This window comes from Leiobunum rupestre, chromosome 9 (assembly GCF_980474605.1).
Source record: "Leiobunum rupestre chromosome 9, qqLeiRupe1.1.hap1, whole genome shotgun sequence".
NCBI classification, from domain to species: domain Eukaryota; kingdom Metazoa; phylum Arthropoda; class Arachnida; order Opiliones; family Sclerosomatidae; genus Leiobunum; species Leiobunum rupestre.
In genome coordinates this window covers 31,168,163-31,192,209 of record NC_143392.1, presented here as the reverse complement: position 1 = coordinate 31,192,209, position 24,047 = coordinate 31,168,163, and the positions used below count along the sequence as shown (strand labels likewise).

At 35.3% G+C, this 24,047-nt stretch overlaps 1 protein-coding gene across 2 annotated transcripts in view; it reads right to left on the bottom strand.

Moving 5' to 3' along the window:
* Positions 1-24,047, bottom strand: part of sfl (N-deacetylase and N-sulfotransferase sfl) — a 259,871-nt gene that overhangs the window by 2,556 nt on the left and 233,268 nt on the right. For both annotated transcript variants that reach the window (XM_090159288.1, XM_090159289.1), the window contains 9 exons: positions 14,633-14,759; positions 3,221-3,336; positions 2,973-3,158; positions 2,769-2,897; positions 1,735-1,917; positions 1,117-1,337; positions 880-1,054; positions 636-806; positions 445-554 (listed from right to left, as the gene is read on the bottom strand). In XM_090159288.1, coding sequence (XP_090015414.1) covers positions 445-554; positions 636-806; positions 880-1,054; positions 1,117-1,337; positions 1,735-1,917; positions 2,769-2,897; positions 2,973-3,158; positions 3,221-3,336; positions 14,633-14,759 — 1,418 coding nt within the window. The remainder of the gene's footprint in view (positions 1-444; positions 555-635; positions 807-879; positions 1,055-1,116; positions 1,338-1,734; positions 1,918-2,768; positions 2,898-2,972; positions 3,159-3,220; positions 3,337-14,632; positions 14,760-24,047) is intronic.

Genomic DNA, 24,047 nt, shown 5'->3' with positions numbered 1-24,047 from the left:
TTAAAAAGTGGTTTCAAGCTCTCGAATAATTAGGCTTAGCTCTCTAAAGAGGGGTTTTGAGTACTCAATGATAGATTTAGCACATGCCTATCATTTTCTTAATTGCAATACCATAATTGATTTTATAATAGTTAATTATTCAATACCGCTTTTTCCTGTTAAATTGACTCATAATATAGTTGCATTGATAATGTAAACTAAAATTGAAATTAATCATAATTAACTTTAAATAGTACTAGTAATTTAGTTTACTCTGAAAGGGCATTGCTACCGAAACTATTTTATACCATATTTCTATTTTATTTATATAAGGACAGTGATAAATCATTTAAAATGATAAATCATTTAAAATGATTTTAAAAAAAATTACAGGATTTACATTGTGATAGAACATTCAGGCGATGCTGTGTTCATATGATCTGCCGAAAGTATACAAAAACTAACCTTAATCTATCCTTATAGTCATAGAATGGTTTGATTTTCAGGAATTGTTGAAGCCTATTGATAACTAATACAGGATCAACCTTCAGTTCTTCCCCATCAATGATCATGAGCTAAAATATTAAGACATATTTATTAATGGCGCAAAATTAAAGATTATTAGCTAATTATTGCTAGAGAAATATATTCATCACCTGCTGAGGGGGATAATACGAGAGCCATCTCTCCAGGTGTTGAGAGTACATTCCAGGACTAAGACAACGATTGCGAAGTTCCCTTAACGCCCTGGGTGCTTGATCACCCGCAGTTACTACTTCGTAAAATGTGTAGTTCAAAGCTGTATTGTCTCGATGGGCTCTCATATGCTGAAATTTACATTTAGAACAATTTCGTTAATGAATATTGCCATAAGGTTGCAATATTACGAATTATTTATACCTGGTACCACGAATAGGCTCTTTTAATTGGGCTAATTAAAATAGTGACTAGTTTAGCTTCTGGCAGTAACGAATGAGCTCTCATGGGAACTAAATCTCCATCAAAGTAAGTGGCACTTTTCTCAAACAAATATTTATCCGTTGAGTTTTTTGGAACCGGGAAAAAATTCATATACCTGTTGATAAAAAAAAAAGCATTAAATAATTGTAAAAGTTAAAAAGCAACGAAAAATCATACCAGTCGAGGCCTTTATAGTAATTTCGGCCATTAAAAAACTGGACCTCTTCAAACGTAACTGGACTAGGATAATTGCTAACTATGGCAGGGTGCATAAGTAAAAACATATAGAGAGCTGTGGTCCCAGTTTTCTGAGGGCCAATCACCAAAAATTTTGGTAACTGTTCGCAGGATTTAGTCGTGGACCAGATAGCTGCGTGACGCTTGTCATTACATGGATTCTGCAATTATTGAAATTTAAAACTTGGTAAATAAAAAAAGATCAAAATTTGAAAAAATAACGAGGTTATAAAATCAGGTTCTCGTTAATAAAAAGATTTTGCTTATTAATAAAAGTTTTTTAAGATGGCGTTACCCGTAAAATTTTACCACAATTTTAGTTAATCCCATCAGCTCAAAAAGTCAACATTATCTCTTGAAGGACCACACAGGCGTTTGAAAAATTTGCCCGTGGTAGCAAATACGATCAATCCTATTCTGGAAACTAGTGCGTGAAACAGTTCAAATGTGGGCACCAGTGTGGCCCTTTAAGCGGGCCCAATGTCATTCTTAGGTTGGCCCATTGTCACTCATTGGGTCAACCAACTTTTGCGCTTATGAAAAAAAATAGCGAGTTACCATCCAAACAGGATCAGTTTCTTCTGGATAAAGTTGGAAGTATTTTTCAGCGAGCTGCAAAGGAGATATCGTTGAAAGCTGAAGATTGGTCCAACATCGAATGAATTTAATGACATATTCAAAAGTATATAGAGCCAGTCTATCATTCCCATAATTTGAAAGATGAGTCATAAAAAGATTTATCTAAAAAAAGGAGATTTACATAAATTATTATAACCAAACTATCAACAATAGCAGAAGTAAATGAACCGAAGTTATTAAAAGATCTCAAAAACTGGAAGGAATTTTCCTTCGTATTTATTTTAACGAAAAGATTTAATTCCACAGGCTTTAATAGGAAAACATGTATAGATTTTAAGGGCAAGATAATATGGTAATAAAATACAATTTGCATAAAAATAAAAAACCTAATTTCTAAAGAAAAGTCACTAAGTACAAAGTCCCGGCAGATGGCTGTACCGCCGCACTATAAAAAAATTTAGGTGGCGATGATAAAATCAGGGTTGGTTTAGGGCAAGGTTCATAAAAATAGTCAATGGGTATGTTCCTATAACCGGTATATAGCGTCGTTATCAAACCCCTTATATGTTGAATAACCCTGCTAAAGCTTTGGCTTCACTAGCTAGTCAGGGTGAAAAGGTAGAAAAATTAAGGATTCTAGTTTTTTTAAACTGATTTAACGGTAATTTTGTTGAGGAATCTAAATTTGTTTGTTTCCACTCTAACAAATGGTAAGAATGCCTATAAAAGTGATTGCCAATTTGCCATCTTATTTTTTAAGGTTTTTTTACGGTTATAAACTTAACTTTACCCCTGACACTGTTTTGGACTTAAGTAAAGTTATAGAGTGAGTCATTGCCCATCGAGCGCTGTATTACCACCTACAGTATAGTTGAAATTCACCCTACGGCGGCTTTTTTGAGATTTTCGTTTTATACTTTACTTATTTCTAGCTCTACAATCAAAGATATATTTTATCTTTGCGCCACCTAAACTGTGCAGATAATTTACTTCTGCATATTTTAAATACTTACTGGATTATTTACAAATAAGAAAAACAGTTCTCCTCCTCTAATACTGTTTTCCAGTTTTTCACGACCACCGGGATACATATCCATGTATATTGTGTGAGTGTATAAACCGCAAGTTTGTCTGGGTAAGACCTAGAAGAAAGGCAAATGGCGAGAGCGTAAATTATAAGACCTGGGAATAATTTAAGAGTGTTTAACAAAGCGTACCATAATATTTCGATGAATAAAGCCCCTTCTAAGTCGAGCTGGTCTCAGGTGAGGGTATTCTTCAGTGCTGGTAACCCTTATGTTCCATACTTTTTTCCAGGCTTCGTACAATGGCTCATGAACTGGGTAGACACCAGAATGATGAGGCGCAATAGAATATCCACAATCAGTTGGAATATTGTGTTTCTAAAGACAAAAATGTTAAATTATAATTGCAAAATATTAAGGTTTTTTTACAATGGAATTACTTTAGCAAATTCTTTATTTAATTTCATCTCAGCTTCAATTTGGGTAACGTTATCATATAGATGTGGTTGACTATGGCTCCACATATGTTCAAACCACCAGAATTTGTGAGCATTTTCTACAAAAATGTAACAAAGAAACTTATTACATAAAATAATATCATTTATTTATTTATTTATTGTTGGAAAACCGGGTGAGTTTTTTAAATCACATCTGACTTATAATAAAACCAAGGCCAAAAAAATTAGTTCTAACATAGGATGCAATTCTAAGAAAAATAATTTTTTAAATATTAATTGAATTTAATTGAGGCTTAATTTAATTTTACATACAACAGATATAATTAAAATATTTATCAAATAGAGGGGGAAAAAGTGAAAAATTGGTTAAGGTAATAAAATCCTTTTCAAATAAAAAATCGATTGATTTGGCTTGTCAAATACTTTGGGTTCTTTAGTTCTTTAGTTCTTTTATTGCTCAACAAGAGGTCTAAGACCCATCACGTTAAGACAGTGGACAATACAAATTATACATATACAGAGAAAAAATATATACAGTTTGTATGTACAGGAAAACAGTACAATGTGAGGGAGATACAAGGGAAATAAAACAAAATAAAGGAGTTATATTACATTATTACATGTAAACGAGTTAAATATGAAGTTCTAGGAACTCAGTTAGCTCCTTGCGGAACTGTTTGGGGTTGGGAATGGACTTTAGGAAGTCCGGGAGAGAGGTAATGTCACATAAAACCATAAGTAACAATAACATTAAGTATGACAATTCCTATTGCTTTAATGCTAATTTTCTAACCGAACAAAGATCATTTTTCGGCACTGATACTCTCTTCAAGCTGTGACTTGGACTCGGGACTTACCGTTTTGGATGACTACTTTTTGATAAAAATTTAAACCTAATATCGGAGAGCACGTTCTGGAGTCGCGAAGGGCTTTGGCTTTGTTTAAAAGCGCGCGTGCGAATCACGCGTGATCAAAATAACATGAGCTCGTGGCGCCGAGAAAAACGTTTTTAATTTTTATAATTTTAGCCTAATATTCCGCCTATCTATCGGAAACCAGATATTTCGACTTAGAGGAAGTCTCGCATATTTTAGACACTAGAGGGCTCTGTGCTAAGAAAACATCTTGATCACGCAATAACTATGAAAATCAGTTTGGTTGTAAATCTCGTTAATTGTCATACTTATTGTTATTATGTAACTTATGATAAGACGTTTATAGGATTTATTTATAATGAGTGACTATCTTAAATCGATCACCCCTATGTTTCTGTTAAACCTGGTGAAACTAGGTGATCTACAAACTCTCTACTCCCTTTAATTTCTCTTTCCGCGATTTCAAGCTAAAGATTGTCTTATTTAAAAATCTCCGCTTGACATGAATGTGAACTTTGCCGTGACCTCCAGCCATTAGGCAGATACTGCCTGGCGACAAAAGAGCAGAACTAATTTGGAGCACGCGTGCCTTTGTCATCGGGATCCCCACATTTTGTATTATTATAGTATAGCGTGAGAAATTTTCTTTTTTTATTTGGGCTCAATTTAAGCCGAAAACTATTATTCCGTGGCTTCTCTTCAGAAATCAATAAAAAAAACTTATTCTAACGCGTCCGTCCATAAAGTAGTAGCATTACGTAGCTTTGGCCATGGCCGCCATTGTGGGCGCGAATTTTTTATAAATACGAAAAATCATGGGTGACGTAGCACTGCCATTACTCTATTGCGGAGTAAAGACGTAGTTACCGAATTAGCAGCTGCTGTGTGTAAATAAATCGAAAAATCGTCTCATAACTCGCGCTTCGACATGTCTGTAACGTAACTAGCGCCAATCGCCCCTGGTGACAAAAATTTGAAATTCGTTGATCGAACACACTACCTAAATTGAAAAATCGCGAATCTGAATATCTTATAATTTCCGATTCTTTGTACTCAAAAATAATTTTAATTTTTTTATTATTATCTACGATGTTTATCACGTTTTTCATTTAATTAACTATTATTCGTTACCTGATAAATACCACTTTTAATAATTTTATTTAAAGCAAGTGGCGGTTCCAAAGAAAACCCTTTGGATGCTTTTTCTGTATTACATCAAGAGAAATAATATTTTAATATTATCACCCGACGAGGAGCTAAGGTGAAATTACTCTTTTAAAATGCTTAATTTACTACCATCTATGTTGAAAAACATAATAAAGCGTCGCCGTTAAAATAAAACCACGTAACTTGAGATACGTGGTTTTGTCAAAATTTACATATTTAGATTCTACACTCCAATTTACGTATATAACATTAAAAACATTAATAGGTTGCAATTGGATTTATTTTTTTAAATCGAGAAAACATTTAAACGTATCTTTGATATTCACAACTTATTTCGCGCTTATTTTCAGCTCCTATCTCACTTCATGACGCAAAACCACGTATCTCTAAAAATTCCCCTTTAGCACAATATTTTTAAATTAAAATCCTCTTAAAGAGTCAATATTGAAACGAAATTATTTAACTATAAAATTAACTCACATGTAAAAACCTAACACGCGATTTCACAAGTCCCTGCAAAATTAAAAAATCAATTTTTCTCAAAAAGGTCACCGAAAAGATACGTAGTTTTGTTTTAACGGCGACGAAAGGAGGATTTATTTTCATATTTTGTTTTCATTTTGCTGAATCAAAAAGTAGTTTAGAATAATTTAGCAAATACGAATTGGGCTCTAAGCCTCGGTCGTACCTAATACACTCATTGAGTTGGGAATATTAATCTAGAGATCCAATCAAATCTGCTCCCCGCGAAACAAGTTTTTGAAAAATACGAATGTGCCGTCTGCTCTAATATGACCCGTGGCGCCATCTATTATTTTGAAGAAAAAAAATATTTTTGCTTGAAAACGCGTCTTATTTGAACGAACCATTGAGAGATAGACGGCGCCACGGGTAGAATGATAACGTTTTCTCGTCATTTGGGACGCCGATGGGAGCAGACGACAGTATTCTTATTTTTAAAAACTTGTTTGGCGAAATACTGAAATCCGACGTTTTGATTGGACCTCTAGATTAATATTCCCAACTCAATGAATACACTAGGTCAGGCTCATATGCCATCTAGGTACTACACTATCTTTGACTAGAGCTACTACTCGCTTTCATATTTTTTCTACTGTCAGCAACATACCGGTAACGACGCGTTCCTTTTCGACTTAACCAACTTGTCCAAGTGCCTTAACTAAATTACAAATAATTCGCTTAATGATTCATTTTGGGGTTGACTCCCTTTTGGTTCGGAATGCCGGAAGAAAAAATGCGAAAGAATTCCCCCTATATACATCTGGTTATGCATAAATCAGTACCAAGAAAATGTACGACACCCCCCCCCCCCCCAGGCCTCATTAAGGTTTGCCCCCTTCCCCCAAAACCCGCTCCTAATCACCAAATAACATTAATCTAGACATTTATTTTTCGTTCTTTTGAAAATCCAGAAGCAGAACTAGGGATTGTCAGCAGCGGCTATTAATTTGGCTTCGTTTTTGCTCACAATAGATCTTTTTATAAAGTAACGTGGTCTTATTGTTTTAATGTTGCTCTTACGTCACAGTCTCTTACTTTTACAAGGCTACTAGCGCGCGCCACACACACACGAGGAATATAGGTTTTTCTAGCGCACGTGAATATACTTAAAAATCATTTTGCGCGTGAAAATACGCCGCCACGTTAGGGTATAAATACCATTGAGTTGGGAATATTAATCTAGAGATCCAATCAAATCTGCTCCCCGCGAAACAAGTTTTTGAAAATTACGAATGTGCCGAGAAAACGTTATCATATGACCCGTGGCGCCATCCATTATTTTTGAACAAAAAATCTTTTTGCCGGAAAACGCGTCTTATTTGAACGAACCATTGAGAGATAGACGGCGCCACGGGTAGAATGATAAAGTTTGCTCGTCATTTGGGAGCAGACGGCAGTATTCTTATTTTTTAAAAACTTGTTTCGCGAAATACTGAAATACTACGTTTTGATTGGACCCCTAGATTAATATTCCCAACTCAATGATAAATACAGGGTGTTTCAAAAGGTTATGCAAAAATTTAAAGGAGTTGTAGGGGGTGAGTTGAGAAGTATGCCTGATTTTTGTCCCATATCCCTGCGATGAGTGAAAAGAGCGCCCGAGAGCTTCAAAGTGTGGCCTACTAGCCCCTGGAAGTAGGCTGCTACAAGCGCGAAACCAAGCAGCAGGGACTTTAAATACTGTTTAAGTTTACTTTTTGACGCTGGTTACCTCGATTTGTTTACAAAGTCCTTTTTTATTTATCACACGAACCCAAACCTCAATGTTCGCGTTTCCCACTTCTCAAATCACCCCCTACAACGCCTTCAAATTTTTGCATACCCTTTTGAAACACCCTGTATATTTTCTTTGATAAAAGCTGGTAAAAATGCCTGCTATACCTCACAAGGTAATTTTGAAATCGGTCTAATAAAAAAAAACTGGGTCTTGTGACGTAAGATCAAAATTTTAACAAGTTGCGTATGACCACTTTTTATTTAATAAAATCAACTATTGACCGATTTCAAAATGACGTTTTTGCACGTGACAGTACCTTTACATAATAAGGTGTAGCAGGTTTATTTACCTGCTTTTATACCCTAACACGGTGGCGTATTTGAATTAATTTTAAGATCCACCAATTAACCCAAAATGTGTCATCCGCGTTAGGCCTTTTTCGCGAAATAATGGGCTTGGTAAAAGGGACATTTTAGCTTCGTTTTATCGGACTTAATTTTGTTCTATTATTGATTTCCTATAACTTTTCCATCGGAGAACTAGTCTTTAGTATAGAAAAAATTTAAGCCTCCAAAAAGGCATAAACTTAAAATTTAACACAATATTCGATAACGGAGAAAAAAATTAATTTATACAAAATAAAGATAAACATCATAATTAGGGTTAATTAATTTAAAAACAATGATGTATACTTTGAAGTTTATAAGTAAAACAATAGGTGTACAATAACGTAAAACCAGAATTCTATAACTTTGTTCCATATTAACATAGTCAAAATAATTACTGATCGCATAAGTAGCATAATAAAGATAAGTATGACACTTACTTTTGTTTTAATACTAATTATCTAAGCTTTTTTCGATACTGACACACTCGCAACTGAACTAAGTAGTATATAATAATATAATCGTCCTAAATAGTAATATATTTCGCTCTGGGCTGAACTAGGTCTATTTATTTTTATTGTTTTACTTAAGCTGATAGGTAGCTGTGGAGTGACGTAGAACTGACATCACACTTAAAAAGATAAGCGCAATTTTAAATCAAAATATCACCATGACAACGATCCAAAGGAGTTAACATTTAACTGAAGGTGAAAAGTTTTGCCCTTCAGTGTAAAAAAAATTTGCACAAAAACTGATCAAATTTTATTGGATTAAAATATTTTGGATAAAAATTTTAACAAATCGGACTGGATCAAAATATATAACTTATTTTGTGCCAAGATTTTGGATTTTTTAACATATATTTTAGTAAAAGTTTCCTATTTGTAATCAAAATAAAATTTTCGACATTTCCCTGATATTTAGACTAATTTTTAAAATTCCCCGACCTTTTATTTTTATACCCATATTCAAATACCCCGACTTTTCCAGGAATTCCAGGTTTTCCAGGTACCGTGGCGACCCTGTATTAGCCTAGCTGATTATTATAGAAAAAAAGCTTTATTGAGTCATTGTAATAAAGGATTTAATTATGAGCTGTTACTATAGGGCCTCGCGCTTTTATAACTTTCCATATTTGCCTAGGGCCTCGCAACCGATAAAGCCGCTACAAAAGTAAATGCACCGAAGTTATCAGACTGCTATACTCCCCATGTTGTAGGCGTTTACTCGAATTTGTTATTTGACACGCTCCTAGGCCAAGAAAAAACATTATTGTTTTAATGAAACCATTTTTTATACATATAATTAGCTATACCCGAGGGGTCGGACATTTGGCCAAATCCCGTACAAAATTTGGAAAAAAAATCCACAAATCCAAAATCCAAGAATTTTGCTCCCATAGACTTTGTATGACAAATCCACAATAAGAAATCCTGGATTTTTCAAAAATCCAAAATCCCGTACAAAAAACAGGCGGACCCCTCGGCTATACCCACAATTCCAAAGTGCAATTTATCGCGTCCAGGGCCACTAAAGTCTTCAATTTTTTTATAGGAAAAATAGGATTGCATTTCTAAAAATATAGGACTTTATACGACTATTTTTTCAAAATTATAGGATTTTATAGGACTTTATACGCTATTTTATTTACTAACTTTATGCATTTAAAAACAAAAACTATATTTAGTTAAATAAATCTTTGATATTCACTTAAAAATAATAGAAACAATTTAACTATTTTATCACAAAAATATACTAGTAGCTAACCATGTTAACAATAACAAAAGTATAGACTAGAATGACTTTGAATAGGAATTTATCCTATAGCTAAATCTAGCAATTTAACTGAGTAGTGGGATTTTAAAAGGGCAAAATATCAAAATTATAGGATTTTATAGGACTTTTTGGAGATTTTGCTAAAAATATCGGATGTTATAGGACATTTTTAAACATATAGGATTATATAGGAATTATAGGACCTCTGGGGGTCCTGAGCATCAAAAGACGGGGATGGAAATTAGCTTTTATTTGACTCGATTTTCTCATCATTTCTATAAGGATTCTGAGCGCTATTTCGATAACTTCGGTTCATTTACTTCTGCTATTGGGTAAAAACGATCAACACTGTTCCGCCGATTCATAGAGGTAGCGGACGGCCAATCGGACCCCCGGAGTAAATACAGATAAAGGGGGCAGAATCCATTTGTTCCGAGATGTTCGTATAAAGGAGAACATGAAAACCAAATGTACACTCAATGACTAATATTAATGTAACGTCCGTTGGCTTCTTATCATCTTTTGATTCATGGCCTGAGACTAATAAGACGGGCTTGGAGTTAGAGACACCTCGCTGGGTCTCGGACTTAGAGGGCACGGTCAAGAACTATGGAAGGGGGTAATTCGAGTCCATCCATCTTCCGTTATCTAGTCAGTCGGCCGGAATTTCTTACTTTGCCTTCCTCGTACGCGTATGCTCAATGGTCAAACTGACCAGGAACGAGTGGCCAAATATCGGTTCGGCGTTGAAGCGATCGTTTCATCGGGTTGGATTGATCGGGCGCGTTACGGACGCCGCTGATTACTAATCAGTTGGACCATCACTTTGCGAAAATTTTGTCAACTACGTTACCACTACAACTCGAACTTTTCCCATTTACGCAATTAGTCGACCATAACTGACAAGGAGACATCCCTAGGTGTTTCTCCCTGATTTTGTTCAAACTCGGGGGTTAAGTAGACCTTTATGTACCTTGAAAGCTCCCAAAGGGAAACGTTTAAGTGGCTATTCGTGTTGCCATGCCAACCGAAAAGGTTTAAACTTTCTCTACGTATAGAAGCATGGGAAAATCACGGATTTGCCATTTTCAAAAAAGTACAAATTAAAATTTTGCCAAAACAATTGGGTAAAATTGATCAAATTGAGTAAAATTGATCAAATTGGGTAAAATCGATGAAAATGGGTAAAAATTAAAAATCAATAAAATTTCTGTAATTTTTTCCATGCTATTTTACGTAGAGAAAGTTAAAGCTTGAGTTTTGAAAAACGTTTTTGGTTGCCATGGCAAAACGAATAGTCATTGAGACTTTTCCCTTTGGGAGCTTTCAAGGTACACGAAGGTCTACTTCACCCCCGAGTTTGAAATCGGGGAGAAACACCTCGGGATGTCTCCTTGTTAGTGTCGTCGAAAATTTTCCTTTTCAAATATTTCTTTTAATAATTTTTTACAAATCCTAGATTTTATTTATAGAATTTTTTACAACGTTTTCTACTAATACTAAATTTTAATTTTAAGCTTTATCAAATTGTAAGATAACTTTGAATTAAATTTTTATAACTAATTCTAGATTTTCTTTTAAACATTTATTTTAACAAATCCTATTTTTTAAAGATCCTAGATTTTTCTTTTAAGATTTTTAAAGATCCTAGAATTTCGTGTTTTATCCCCCCGACTCGAGAATCTCAGAACCGCTGGTTAAACCTACCTGCAGCGCCATCTCGTGAACGAAATATTATTTTCCCCGGTTTTATCGTTTTTCGGTCGGAACTGTCGTCTGCTACGACATTCTCCTTGGCTTTTTAACCGAGTTATATCCGTAGATTGTAGTTTATCGTGCTTTTAAAATGCCTTACACGCCGCCCTTTCTCAAATTTTTCCCGCTTCATTCTTTTGGCGCTGCACGTAGGTTCAACCGCGATTTCTGAAATTTTTGGAGCCGTTTGATGTAGGTTGCGGAAAAAGTATTGTAACTTTTTAAATACTTTTCCAATAACTATAAAATTTCGCTTTAGTCCCATTCGACCGAAGGCGGTTTTTGAGGTGTCCCATTCGACCGAATTCCGCCGAAACTTGCGGTTTTTATGTGTCCCATTCGACCGAACGCTTTTAGCTATGAATTTAGCTATGCCATTTTAATATCTTTGTACTATGCATTTATTTGAAAATAAAATGGAATGAGCATGAATTATATTTTTATCTTCACCTAGTCAAGAAAAGTAACTGAACCAAAACTGAAATAGTAAACTCATGGGCCAAATAATGATAAATCCAGGACATGACTCTATGCGAAAAACCCCTCCAACAGCGCTAACACCCGACCACTATTGCCCTCTATTTTGAAAAAAGTGCGATCGCGGACCTACGTCATTTTGGGGGCAAATTTTTTAGGGGCAGTTTTCAAAAATAATACACGTGGTTGTCGTAGTAAATATCCTGGAATATTTATTCACAGTTATCATATCTAGTGTGGTTATTAATGTAAGTACTTTTTTTACGTACTAGGTTCATAATTAATATAATATATATAATTATATAATATTAAACATATACTTTCCTAGAATCGTTATTTCGACGTAGTCAACACAAGATGGCGTTCGGGAAACCGGAAATTTCCGCTTGATTTTGCTCCCAATTTTTTTTATTTGCACCTTTTCCACGCCTACTAAAATGGCCGCCCGTTACGACCGATTTAGTACGTATGAAGGTACCAGAGGCATGTCCTGGATTTATCATTATTTGGCCCATGGTAAACTTAACCGACTCTAACCTAACCTAACCTAAACATGGATCTTCGATAGTACATACCTTATAAATAAAATACCAAATCACCCCGCCAATTGGGCTACATTTTAAAATTATTTCGGTCGAATGGGATTTCGGTCGAATGGGAATAAACGAAAATTTCAGGGACATAATCATAAATATATTTTCTGTCATTCGGTCAAAAAACCTCGTTAATTTTGGTTTTGGTGACAATTCCCCTTAAAGTTTTTATTTTTTTTAATAAATTCTAGATTTACAAATTTAGATACAGGTCACGAGCCTCAGACCACTTAAATCCAACAGGATGCCACACTAAAAATATTCGCCACCTTACGACAGCGGATAATATTTCGTGGGGCCATCATAAGTCGGTTAAATATTTGATATTTCAACTAAATAAAAGTTGGATAAAAACCTTCAAAGCTCTTAATATTCCTGACCTTTTTGGTAAAATATTTTGATTTTTTTTTATTATTTTAGGGCAAAAATTTCTTTGTTAATGTGTGGTTTGGTTGACTAACTAAAATCCCTGACTTTCTACGAAATTATTTAAATCCCTGAAATTTTTCCTTCATTTTACAGATCCCCGACTTATACAGGTTTTCCAGGATATCCAGGTTCTGTACGAACCCTGTCTAAGACACTGGTACACTTATGTAAAAATAATTATAAACTTATGCCGTTAAATATCGCAATGCTAACAGCAGGCTCCAAGACACTTGTACCACACGGATGTTTTTTTTTAGTAGTCAGCCTGACTAATGAGCCTCGTATCTTAATTTATTTTAGTAGTCACTGAATAGTGGGGGGAAAAATGTGGGTATAAAAACAAGGACAGCCAACATTTTGCTTTACCCGTCAGAATTAAAATAGGAGTTTATTAACACTTGAGTCACATGATGTGATTTATTTTTAAATAAAATGGAATTGATGAATGATGAATTGATGATAACGCCATATTAGCCGTTATTTATGAACATTTAGGTCAATTTTTCACAAGTCAAATTGACTCGTGGGCCCCCAGATTTCGATTAATTTTAGCAGAGCATTTTAGTAGTCAAATGCCGTGACTAGTCCAACCCTGACTGGTACACTTACGTAAATTTTTTATAAACTTACGTACGCAATTAAATATGGCAGTGCTCAAGCCGTAAGGTAAAGAGGGCTAACAGGAGCAGTGATGGGCACTCTCCTCTCACCGTGAGATAAGTGAGAGCAATTGAGAGGAGGTGAGATGCTCTAAGCTTCCAATGGAGAGGAGCGTGAGATGAGTTTCCAAGCTATTAATTTAAGTGAGAGGAGAGTGAGTGGAAATAAGATTTTTCAAAGAATGTATTTGGAGTGTGAGCGAGTTTAATTTTATTAGTGAAATGCTATGAGAGGAGATCAGCTAAAAAGTTGGTTTGCGGTGGTGAGAGGAGGTGAGTTTGAGTTTACATGTAAGAAAACCAAAACAAAGGAAATATAAAAACATGACCTTCTTGGAAATAATTATGTTACTTTGGCCAATAACAAAACCCAAACATACAATAACACAATATTCTGACGTTAGAAGGCTATAAAGGAGTTAAATACAGTAAATCTAATGTGGCCATCGGCCAGTGATGGTCGTTTTTCTACCCCTATGAGAACAGTTTGAGAATCTGAGAGGAGGTGAGATGCGCAAAACTTCAAAAGGAGAGGAGCCTGAGAGGAGTTTCACAAAGTTTGCATTTCAGAGAGAGGAGATTGAAAGGAGATATTTTATGACTTCCATAAACGGAAAAGAGTGTGAGATGAGATCAGATTTTTCAACAAAACTAGCGGGAGTGTGCGCGAGGTTAGATTAATTAGCCAAATTCGATGAGAGGAGATGAGATAAAAGTTAGTTTACGGTGGTTAGAGGAGATGAGTTTGAGTTTAAAATTTTAGAAACGGGAATGAGGTGGAGTGAGAGTTATCACAAAGTTTTGAAAAATGCCCATCACTGAACAGGAGACAATAGAATAACAGTCCCCATCGTGGTATACTCGCTAACACGTCTACTTATAGGATTACTAACCAATAGAGACGTTAAGAACTTATAAAAGACGTCTGAGAACACGTCGAGTCTGTCGGGCATTTGCACCAGGTTCTCTAAGCCTAAGTACTCGTACGTCTGGAATGTCCGATTAAGGCAATAGAGAAACGAGGAAATGGATACTTACGAAGGATCATATCGTCTCCGAGGTTCTCTTCAACGTTTCCACGGTGAAAGAATTTCCCGGAAAAACCCAAATTGAAGCGGAAACCGGGCACATACTGGCGGAGTCGCTCCTGGGCGTCCAATAACGCCTGCCAAAATAAAAAAAAAACACCTTTTCAGGAAAATAATATTTTGCACACCAATTTCGGGGATTGGAAAATAGGAAATTCCCTTGTAAAACGGTAAAGCAACGCTAGCGATATCGGGCCCGGGCCCTAGGAAATAAATAATTCCGGGCCCCTACGAAAAGCCCGTTTCCACCCAAACTTTGGAGATTTGAGGAAATGAATTTCCACTTTAAAAAGGTAAAATAAATGGCTTTGATGCGGGGCCCGGGCCCCAGAAAAACAATGATTCGGGGCCCCTGTGAATAATTCCGGGCCCCTACGAAAAGCCCGTTTCCACTCAAACTTATATGAATTTCCACTTTTAAACGGTAAAAGCCATGCCTGTGGTGTCGGGCCCGGGTCCCAGTAAAACAATTATTCGGGGCCCCTACGAAAAAGGCTCGTTTTTTTTCAATTTAAACTGTAAAAAATTAAGAACAATCCTGTCGATAGCGGGCCCGGGCTCCGGTGGAACAATAATTCCGGACCCCTACCAAAACACCCCGTTTTCCACTCAAATGATTGGCCAAATATGAATTTCCAATGTCAAACGGTAAAAGCAAGGCCTCTAGAAAACATGGTAATACCGCGAACAATATCCCACTCTAACAAGGAGAGTACCCGAGGTGTTTATTGCCGATTTTGTTCAAAGTCGGGCGTAATGTAGACCTATATGAGATATGAAATTTCCCAAAAGGAGACGTTGCACTACCCATTCGTTTTGCTATAGCAACCAAAAATTTTTTTGATCACTTAAAACAATAAAATCTCCATTTAAAAAAGCATGGGATTTTCTCGGTTTCACAGGGTCCTAGCTACGAAAATTTTGAAAATTTTTTAAAATCACGAAATGTGTAATTTGGACCACATTTAGGTAAATTTCATCAAGTTTGGGTAAATTGAAACATTTTTAAGGTAAATTTGTAACAAATTTTGGGTAAAATAAGGGAAAAATCTTATTTTGGTTGTAAGTGGTCAAAAACATTTTCGGTTGCCATGGCAAATCGAATGGGTAGTGCAACGTCTCCTTTTGGGAAATTTCATATAGGTCTACATTACGGCCGACTTTGAACTAAATCGGCCATAAACACCTCGGTACGTGCTCCTTGTAAGTTCTATGATTTAAAAATATGAAAGAGCCTTATTCATTGAAGTTTAAATAAACATGTTCAAAGAAAAGATTAAGAAATTTTTAAAATTTAGAGTACTTACAGTTAGTTAATACCTAAAATTTTGATAAAAACCATTTTGGAAAAATTGTAAAACTATTTTTATTGTTTTTTGAATTATATAGTTTATGAAATATTTCGTATTGTTTTCTTTTTTTCCTTACTACGAATAATATATTTTTTTGGCACGGCCAAGATTGAAAACCGCGTAGCCTGATGAAAAGTTTATAGCCCAAGAAATTTAATAATTTATGAGCGGACATGCGCGAAATATCCCCAATATACACGTTCAGAAGAAACCGAAGAAAAATGTCTCAAAGGAAAAGAAAGCTGGTGAGTATTGAAAGGCTATTTCTTTCTACCAATGTCTTGAAGGAGAGTGAGAAAAGTAATTTTTCATGATGGGGAGAATATTGAGCCGGGACAAAACCGTTCTGGGCGAGGACGGGGCCATGCAATCTCAAGATCCGAGGGTTGACATTTTCCTATCAACTTCCAATTATAGACTGCTGTTTGTCTTAAGTTAGACAGTCTGAGTGTGTCTTCAAAAGTGAAGAACTCGACAAACCGTTCACCTGTTTAAAGGTATTAGAAGTCGCTAGATGACTTGGGCCTAAGGTGGTGCCTGGGGTTTATTATTATTATATTTGACAAGTTCAATGCAAAAATTTGACAATTTCCATGCAAATATTTGACAGTTTCCATGCCAATATTTGACAAGTTCAATGCCAATATTTGACAAGTTCAATGCCAATATTTGACAAGTTCAATGCAAATATTTGACAAGTTCAATGGAAATATTTGACACGTTCAATGGAAATATTTGACAAGTTCAATGGAAATATTTGACACGTTCAATGGAAATATTTGACAAGTTCAATGCAAATATTTGACAAGTTCAATGCAAATATTTGACAAGTTCAATGCAAATATTTGACAAGTTCAATGGAAATATTTGACAAGTTCAATGGAAATATTTGACAAGTTCAATGGAAATATTTGACAAGTTCAATGGAAATATTTGACAAGTTCAATGGAAATATTTGACAAGTTCAATGGAAATATTTGACAAGTTCAATGCAAATATTTGACAAGTTCAATGCAAATATTTGACAAGTTCAATGGAAATATTTGACAAGTTCAATGGAAATATTTGACAAGTTCAATGCAAATATTTGATAATTTACTTCTGGTAAAAGCAAATTGTCAAGCTTTCCCAAATATCGACTTTTTGCGTTTGAAAGATAGGGTAGACCATAGTAGATATCAAAACACATTTAATTCGAAAAATATATGTTCCAAAGTATAATATAATTATAATTATATAATTAAATCTTTTTATAATAAATCAGTATTTAGAATAAATTGAGCTTTAGTCCCATTCGACCGAAATCCCATTCGACCGAAGGCGGTTTTTGAGGTGTCCCATTCGACCGAATTCCGCCGAAACGTGCGGTTTTTATGTGTCCCATTCGACCGAACGCTTTTATGTGTCCCATTCGACCGGACGCTGCTTTATAAATTGGCTTTTGGAATGAGCATGAATTATATTTTTATCTTCACCTAGTCAAGAAAAGTAACTGAACCAAAACTGAAATAGTAAACTTAACCAACTCTAACCTAACCTAACCTAAACATGGATCTTCGATAGTACATACCTTATAAATAAAATAAATCACCCCGCCAATTGGGCTACATTTTAAAATTCTTTCGGTCGAATGGGATTCGGTCGAATGGGAATAAACGTAAATTGAAGCATTAAAATCTAATCTCTAAAGGCTTGTTTGTTTCTATTAAGCAATTTGTGAATCGAAATAATTAGTTTTTAATAACAATAATTAACTAATTAACACTGGTAAAGCTAATAAAGCCCCGTACGAAACCTTTTGCTCGCCCAGCTTGTTTTAAATTAAACCAGCCGTTTTCGCGTATTTCCGACTTATTCCCAAAGCGATAACGACAGGGAAACTAAAATGGTTAGAGAGGTTAAGCAAAACCTTATTGAAGTTACTTTCGGAACGCAGCCAAGTTAAAATGACCAAACGTCGGACGCTTAACCTCTCTTAAAAAACCCATTTTCGCTTTGTTCTTTACACAGAAATGAGAACCAAGTTAGTTGGCAGTGAAATCCAAGGCAAGGGCCACGTTAAAACGAAAAAAGCTGATTAAACGTGGAGATTCTTTGAAATGCTTTCAGCTTATCCGAATGAACTCAGTTTGAAAGAATATTGAAACAGCGGAAAATAATTTAAATTAGGTTTCTTCGAAGCAAATAAAAATCCTCCATTTTATTTTCTTTCAACCTCGCGCGAGCTTCAAGTTTACCATTAAGAGGTCCTTAAAAAGGATATTGACTGAATAAATAATATTTTCTTATTACTCAATTAATCGCGCCTTTAATTCGGAATTGCGCACACAAACCAAAGAAATAAAAATAGTTTCTTAAGTTTGCTCCGCGTTCTGACATAATATTTAATCATCTCAAATAGGAAATTAGGACTATTCACGAAATATTTAAATAAAAAATTTTGTTTGCGTAATTAAAAGCAGCGATCAGTTAATTCTTGAAGATAAAATTATTTTCAATGTCAAGAACATAATAAGGTTTACGTACGAGGGTAGGGTGATCTATTACCGATTGTCTCGCGCCATCTAGTATCGACCGTAAGAATATTTTCTTTTAGTCGAATAAATATATAATTAGATACGGAAAGGTTAAATTTCATTCCGAATTAATTATGTTTAGTTTATATATAAGATGAAATTAATTATATAAATGTTGAATTCATCATAAATGTCAAAAAAGTTGTTTGTTCTCGATTATTGTTCAGGAAAAAACATTACAAGGAGTCCCCGACAGATGGCGTCACTGTTTCAAATTGAATTTCGAATTACAGTCTGAACAGGTTAAGCTACCCCTCTGAATGTGGAGGGGAAACTTGTAGGGGTTATTCTGCATGTTTAGGAGGGGTAGATTTACCTGTAAAGACTGTCATTCGAAATTCAATTTGAAACAGTGACGCCATCTGTCGCGGAGTTTCGCGGACTCCTTGTAATGTTTTTTTCAGCACAATAATCGATAACATAGTAATCCGAAATACTTTAATGGTCCAGGTCCTGTACTTTTGAGTAATACGGTGTAATACTGTTCCATTTAGGTAATTAATCAAGTCAAATATGGGCTAGGTTAAGAGGGAAGACTACAGTGGCCATTGTCTACTTTCGCGCTATTTCAAGCTAAACTCCTTTAATTTTGTAATTTAACTTATAAAATTAATATTTAAGTGCAGAACAGCCTCTTGTTTAGTGACTAAACAAGTTGGGTAAGCTCCCAAACTACAATTTAGTTAGGACCTTATATCTCGTTAACTATTAATATTAGAATTATCAAAATTATTTTAAGCACTAGGGGAAGGTTCAGCCTAATAAGAAAAATAATTCAATTGTGTAATTGTTAAAATAGAAACGTTCAGCTTGAACGAAAAAGAGGCTTTTACGGTATTCTTCCCCCTTAAAGGGAATATAACCTGCAAAGTAATCTTTATGGAAAACCCCTTAAATTTTTCAAATTTCCCTGTACAGTAGTCATGTTGGAAAATGAAACTATGAAAACGCTCTTTAAAAAAAGTTTTTGAGAAGGTTGTTTTAAGAATTTACATATTCAATATAAATATAAAAGAAATATTTAGTTTTTTTTTCAAAGCCACACGACTACTTAGGGAAAAGAAACGAAAACTAATCTAACACCACGCTTGCAATCCGTTTTATATTTTTGGAGTAAAGGTACAGTTTGTAAAACTCTTCAAAACAACCACTTCAAAAGATAAAACTAACTTAAAATATTAGCCATAATAATAAACATTTCGTAAGAGAAATCATAAAAACGTTATGTTAGTTTTTTTCTCCCGAACGGCCTAAGCAAAAGACGTCCCATAAATGAAAAAAACCTATTAACGTCGCGAAAGAAAAATTAAAAAAATCAATAAAAAATAAAGCAAAAAAAGGAAAAAAATCGAAAAACCTTTTAAAAAAGCGGACGGAAAATTTCAAAAGCTTTTAGCGTAATATCCACCTTTTATAAAGTAATAATAGCGACGTCGCTTACCGGATACTAAGAGCTAGGGCTCGAAAGGGGTAAATGTTATAAGGTTATCGTAACCTCTAGAGATATAGGAAAACGTCTTAATCGACTGTGTATACTACAAATAAACCCGAAGGCTAGACCACCCTCTACGTGCGGGCTTCGGCCGTAGTGTCAGGTCACAAAGTGCGGATAGGGAGGATAAGTTTGGGACACGACCTTACCAACAACTCAATTTGTTGTTGAATGATGACGGGCGAAAACGGCCCTTAGATCTGGCTGCAATACGCCTTTTAATCGATATTTTATAGCCCAACGAATACGGACGTATCGGACATTCTATTTAAGAATATTTAGGTCATGCTAATTTCCTATGCAGTTGGTTTTTCTCTTACTGCACGCTATATCGCTAGCAGACTGTTTACCCTATACACGTACAGCACTTCGCGTTACCATTAGCAGGGTTCGTACAAAATTTGCGAAATTTAATTCCCTGACCAATTTGCCAAATTTTCCCTGACCATTTTCGAAAGGTTTGAGGTAAAATCTTAAAAATAATTATTATGTATTTTTAATACATATTTCAAAAATTTATTTGACTTATTTTTTTTGGGGTCATTTTAAATTTCTCTTACAATTCCCTTACTTTTTCGGACCAACTTCAAATTCCTTGACTTTTCCCTGACGTTAATATTGGAATCATTTCCAAATTCTTTGACTTTTCCCTGACGTTAATTTTGAAATCATTTCCAAATTCTTTGACTTTTCCCTGACCCTTTGAAATCATTTTCCGATTCTTTGACTTTTCCCTGACCCTTTGAAATCATTTTCCGATTCTTTGACTTTTCCCTGACCCTTTGAAATCATTTCCAAATTCTTTGACTTTTCCCTGACCCTTTGAAATCATTTTCCGATTCTTTGACTTTTTCCTGACCTTTTGTAATCATTTTCAAATTCTTTGACTTTTCCCTGACCCTTTGAAATCATTTTCAAATTCTTTGACTTTTCCCTGACCTTATGGAAACATTTTCCAATTAGCTGACTTTTCCAGGTTTTCCACGTCGTGTACGAACCCCGATTAGGCACTTTAGGCACAGTGCCTAGGACCTACAAAACTATTAGGGCCTACGAACGATCTTTTATGGCCTACGGTAGCCTAAATTCGGCACTGCATCGGGGGATTGTGTGTACTTACATGTCCGCGACATCTTGTTAATAATAATATTATTAAAATTATAATTCCCCAAATAGCTGCATGTTTTGACCCAAAACAGGCAACCCACGAATTACGCATTCCAATTCCAGCCAAGTTTAGCATTCTCTTCGAATAACGCGTCACAATGGTTTTACCGTTATTTTTAACTGACGAAAAAAAACGAGTGTGTGTGAATGATATATGAAATATCAAAATAGCGAGAGAATATAAATGCGTTGCCCCGCAAAAAAATGGAAAGAGCTTTTGACCAACTTTCTCTTTCCCTAAAAAATGATTTATTAGAATTATGCAAAGGCATTTTTCGACTAAACTTACCGTCTCCGTAGTGTAACCCCATCTATCAGGGGGAAAAGCGAGGAAAAGACACATGATGGATAGCTTATACTTTCGAAGTTTACGCGCCGTACATTCTTTACAAAAATTCGCACCCAACAAAAATAAAAAATTACTATCAGAGCTTTCTAGTTTAATACCTTTTGTCCGCTTTATTTTTGGTTATTGTCGTTCATTTTAAGGCCTACTTCCAGAACATCCAATTTTCAATACGGAGCAAAAAAAAATTATACTACACGGTGTATCAAATGCTTCGAGATGTAACCGTCTATATGTAAATTTGTTGTGGCGACATCTACGTCTGTTTTCCGAATTAAAAGAGAATGTGGCCAGTACCCAGATTGTCTTCTAATGATTCCCGGAAGAAAAACCACGCCCCCCACCAGGTTTCGTACAAAATTTCCAGAATTAAATTCCCTGACATTTCCAGGTTTTCCCTGACCAAATTTCCAAATCGTCTGCTTATCCGGAATTATCTACTAAAATCATCACCGGCAGCCATTTCGAGTAAACTTTTTACTCCAACTCGAACTATTTCGCCACCACAGAATCGGAGTAAAATGACGTCATAGCCTTACTATTCTTACCCTGTTTCGAAATCTCGGAACCAGCAAAAAGAATCCATTTAATATCGTTAGACTGAGTATTACAAAAAAAATTAATTTGGAATCAATAATTATTGTATGTTTCCTCAATTTCGCCCATATTCTAAAAGGCGCTTCAATAAAAGCCGCACTCTTTTTCTTTCCTACCCTACGCGCATGCGCGAGTCTCTGAATAAAATAGTCACGTGTTAGTTTTATTTGTACGGCTTAAGATGATAGCGCGCGCGCGCATTTTTTCTTTCGGGAGGCGCTTGCGAAATTGAACGAACGAAATATTAAGAAGCACGCGCTTTAAAATGTAACGCTTTTACTAGTATGTCCTGGCTTTCTGTATAACTACTTCTAGGCAAATCGCTGAACAGGTTTTATTTATGCGTCTATTGACGGATTTTGAAATGACGTTTTAGCGCGCGACACTACAGGTACATGTCTTGGGCACACAGCCTTCTTTGCGTGCTTTTTTGACCATAACATGTAGAGGTATTTTCACGCGCAAAATGAATTTTAAAAGCCGTCAATTGCAAGGACCTATTTACAAAATTTAAAACCTGAGTGGATACTTCCATCTTAAGTGGTATCTTATACTGGGTTCATACAGCTATTGGCAATCCGGTTTCCCTGATCAATCCACGTTTTTCCAAGGATATTTCCAGGTGCAAGATAAAATTAAACTAAGACAATAATAATAATCAGCTAGGCTAATCCACCCAAGTCATCTAGCGACTTTTAATGCCTTTAAACAGGTGGCCGGGTTACAATGCGTAGGAGGGTGGTGGCAAGCCCTTCATGCCACGCGAGCCAACGGTATGTAGAGCGCTTGACTAAAATAGCGTTTTCAAAAGCGCGTTTTTCAAAACAGCATTTTGTTGCAACGGCGCTTTGTTAAAACAGCGGTTGTTGAAATAGCGTTTCTCAATACCGCGATTTGTCGAAAGAGCGTTTTGTTTAGTCAGCGTTTTTTGGTTAAGCGTTTCTCAGTAGAGCGGTTGGTCAAAACAGCTTTTTCCATAAACAGCGTTTCTGAATATAGCGTTTCTCAAATTAGCGATTTTGGTCAAGACCGCGGTTTCTTAAAATTTATATGAATTAACGATGGAAAATGTATAACATACATATGAACTTCAGGGGTTAGGTTAGGTTAAGTTAGGTTAGGTTAGGTTAGGTTAGGTTAGGTAAGTTTACAATACTAACTATCGGCAGAAACCATTAGGTAATGAAATTTGCCGAAATTCCAGAAAAATATGTATTAAAATAGGCCTAAATTATTAGTGCTATAGAAAGCAGCGCCGTTTTCTTAAACGCTGTTTCGACAAAATACTGTTTTGGGAACCGCCGCTTTGACAAAGCGCCATGTGAACAATTTGTTGTTTTGGGAAACGCTGTATAAAGAGACGCTGTTATGACAAAGCGCTATTTTGACAAAACGCTGATTTGAAAAACGGTGTTTTGGAAAATGCTGATTAAACAAATGCTGTTTAGGAAAGCGCTGTAATCCCTACAAATCGAGCCAACAGCTCCCTACACTCCCTATTACCTTAAACCCCAGGAAGTTTTTGTGGAAAGAAGATTTTCAGAGTAGCTGATTTCATGATTGTCATTTAAGTTGAATTGGTTCAATATTATCATATAAAAGAAGAAATAAAGTCGATTCTTTCATAAGAAAACTTATTGATGTAAATTTGTTTTCATTAGCGCAAACTTTCGGAACCCTCATAAATTTATCTGATTTTTACAAAAATAAATTCCTAGATATTTCCCTGACTTCTCCACCGACAATCAAATGTATGAACTCTGTTATATACATCTGATAACATACTGTATTATCTATACAAAAGCAACAAAAACTAGTTTATATTTTTGGTGAAA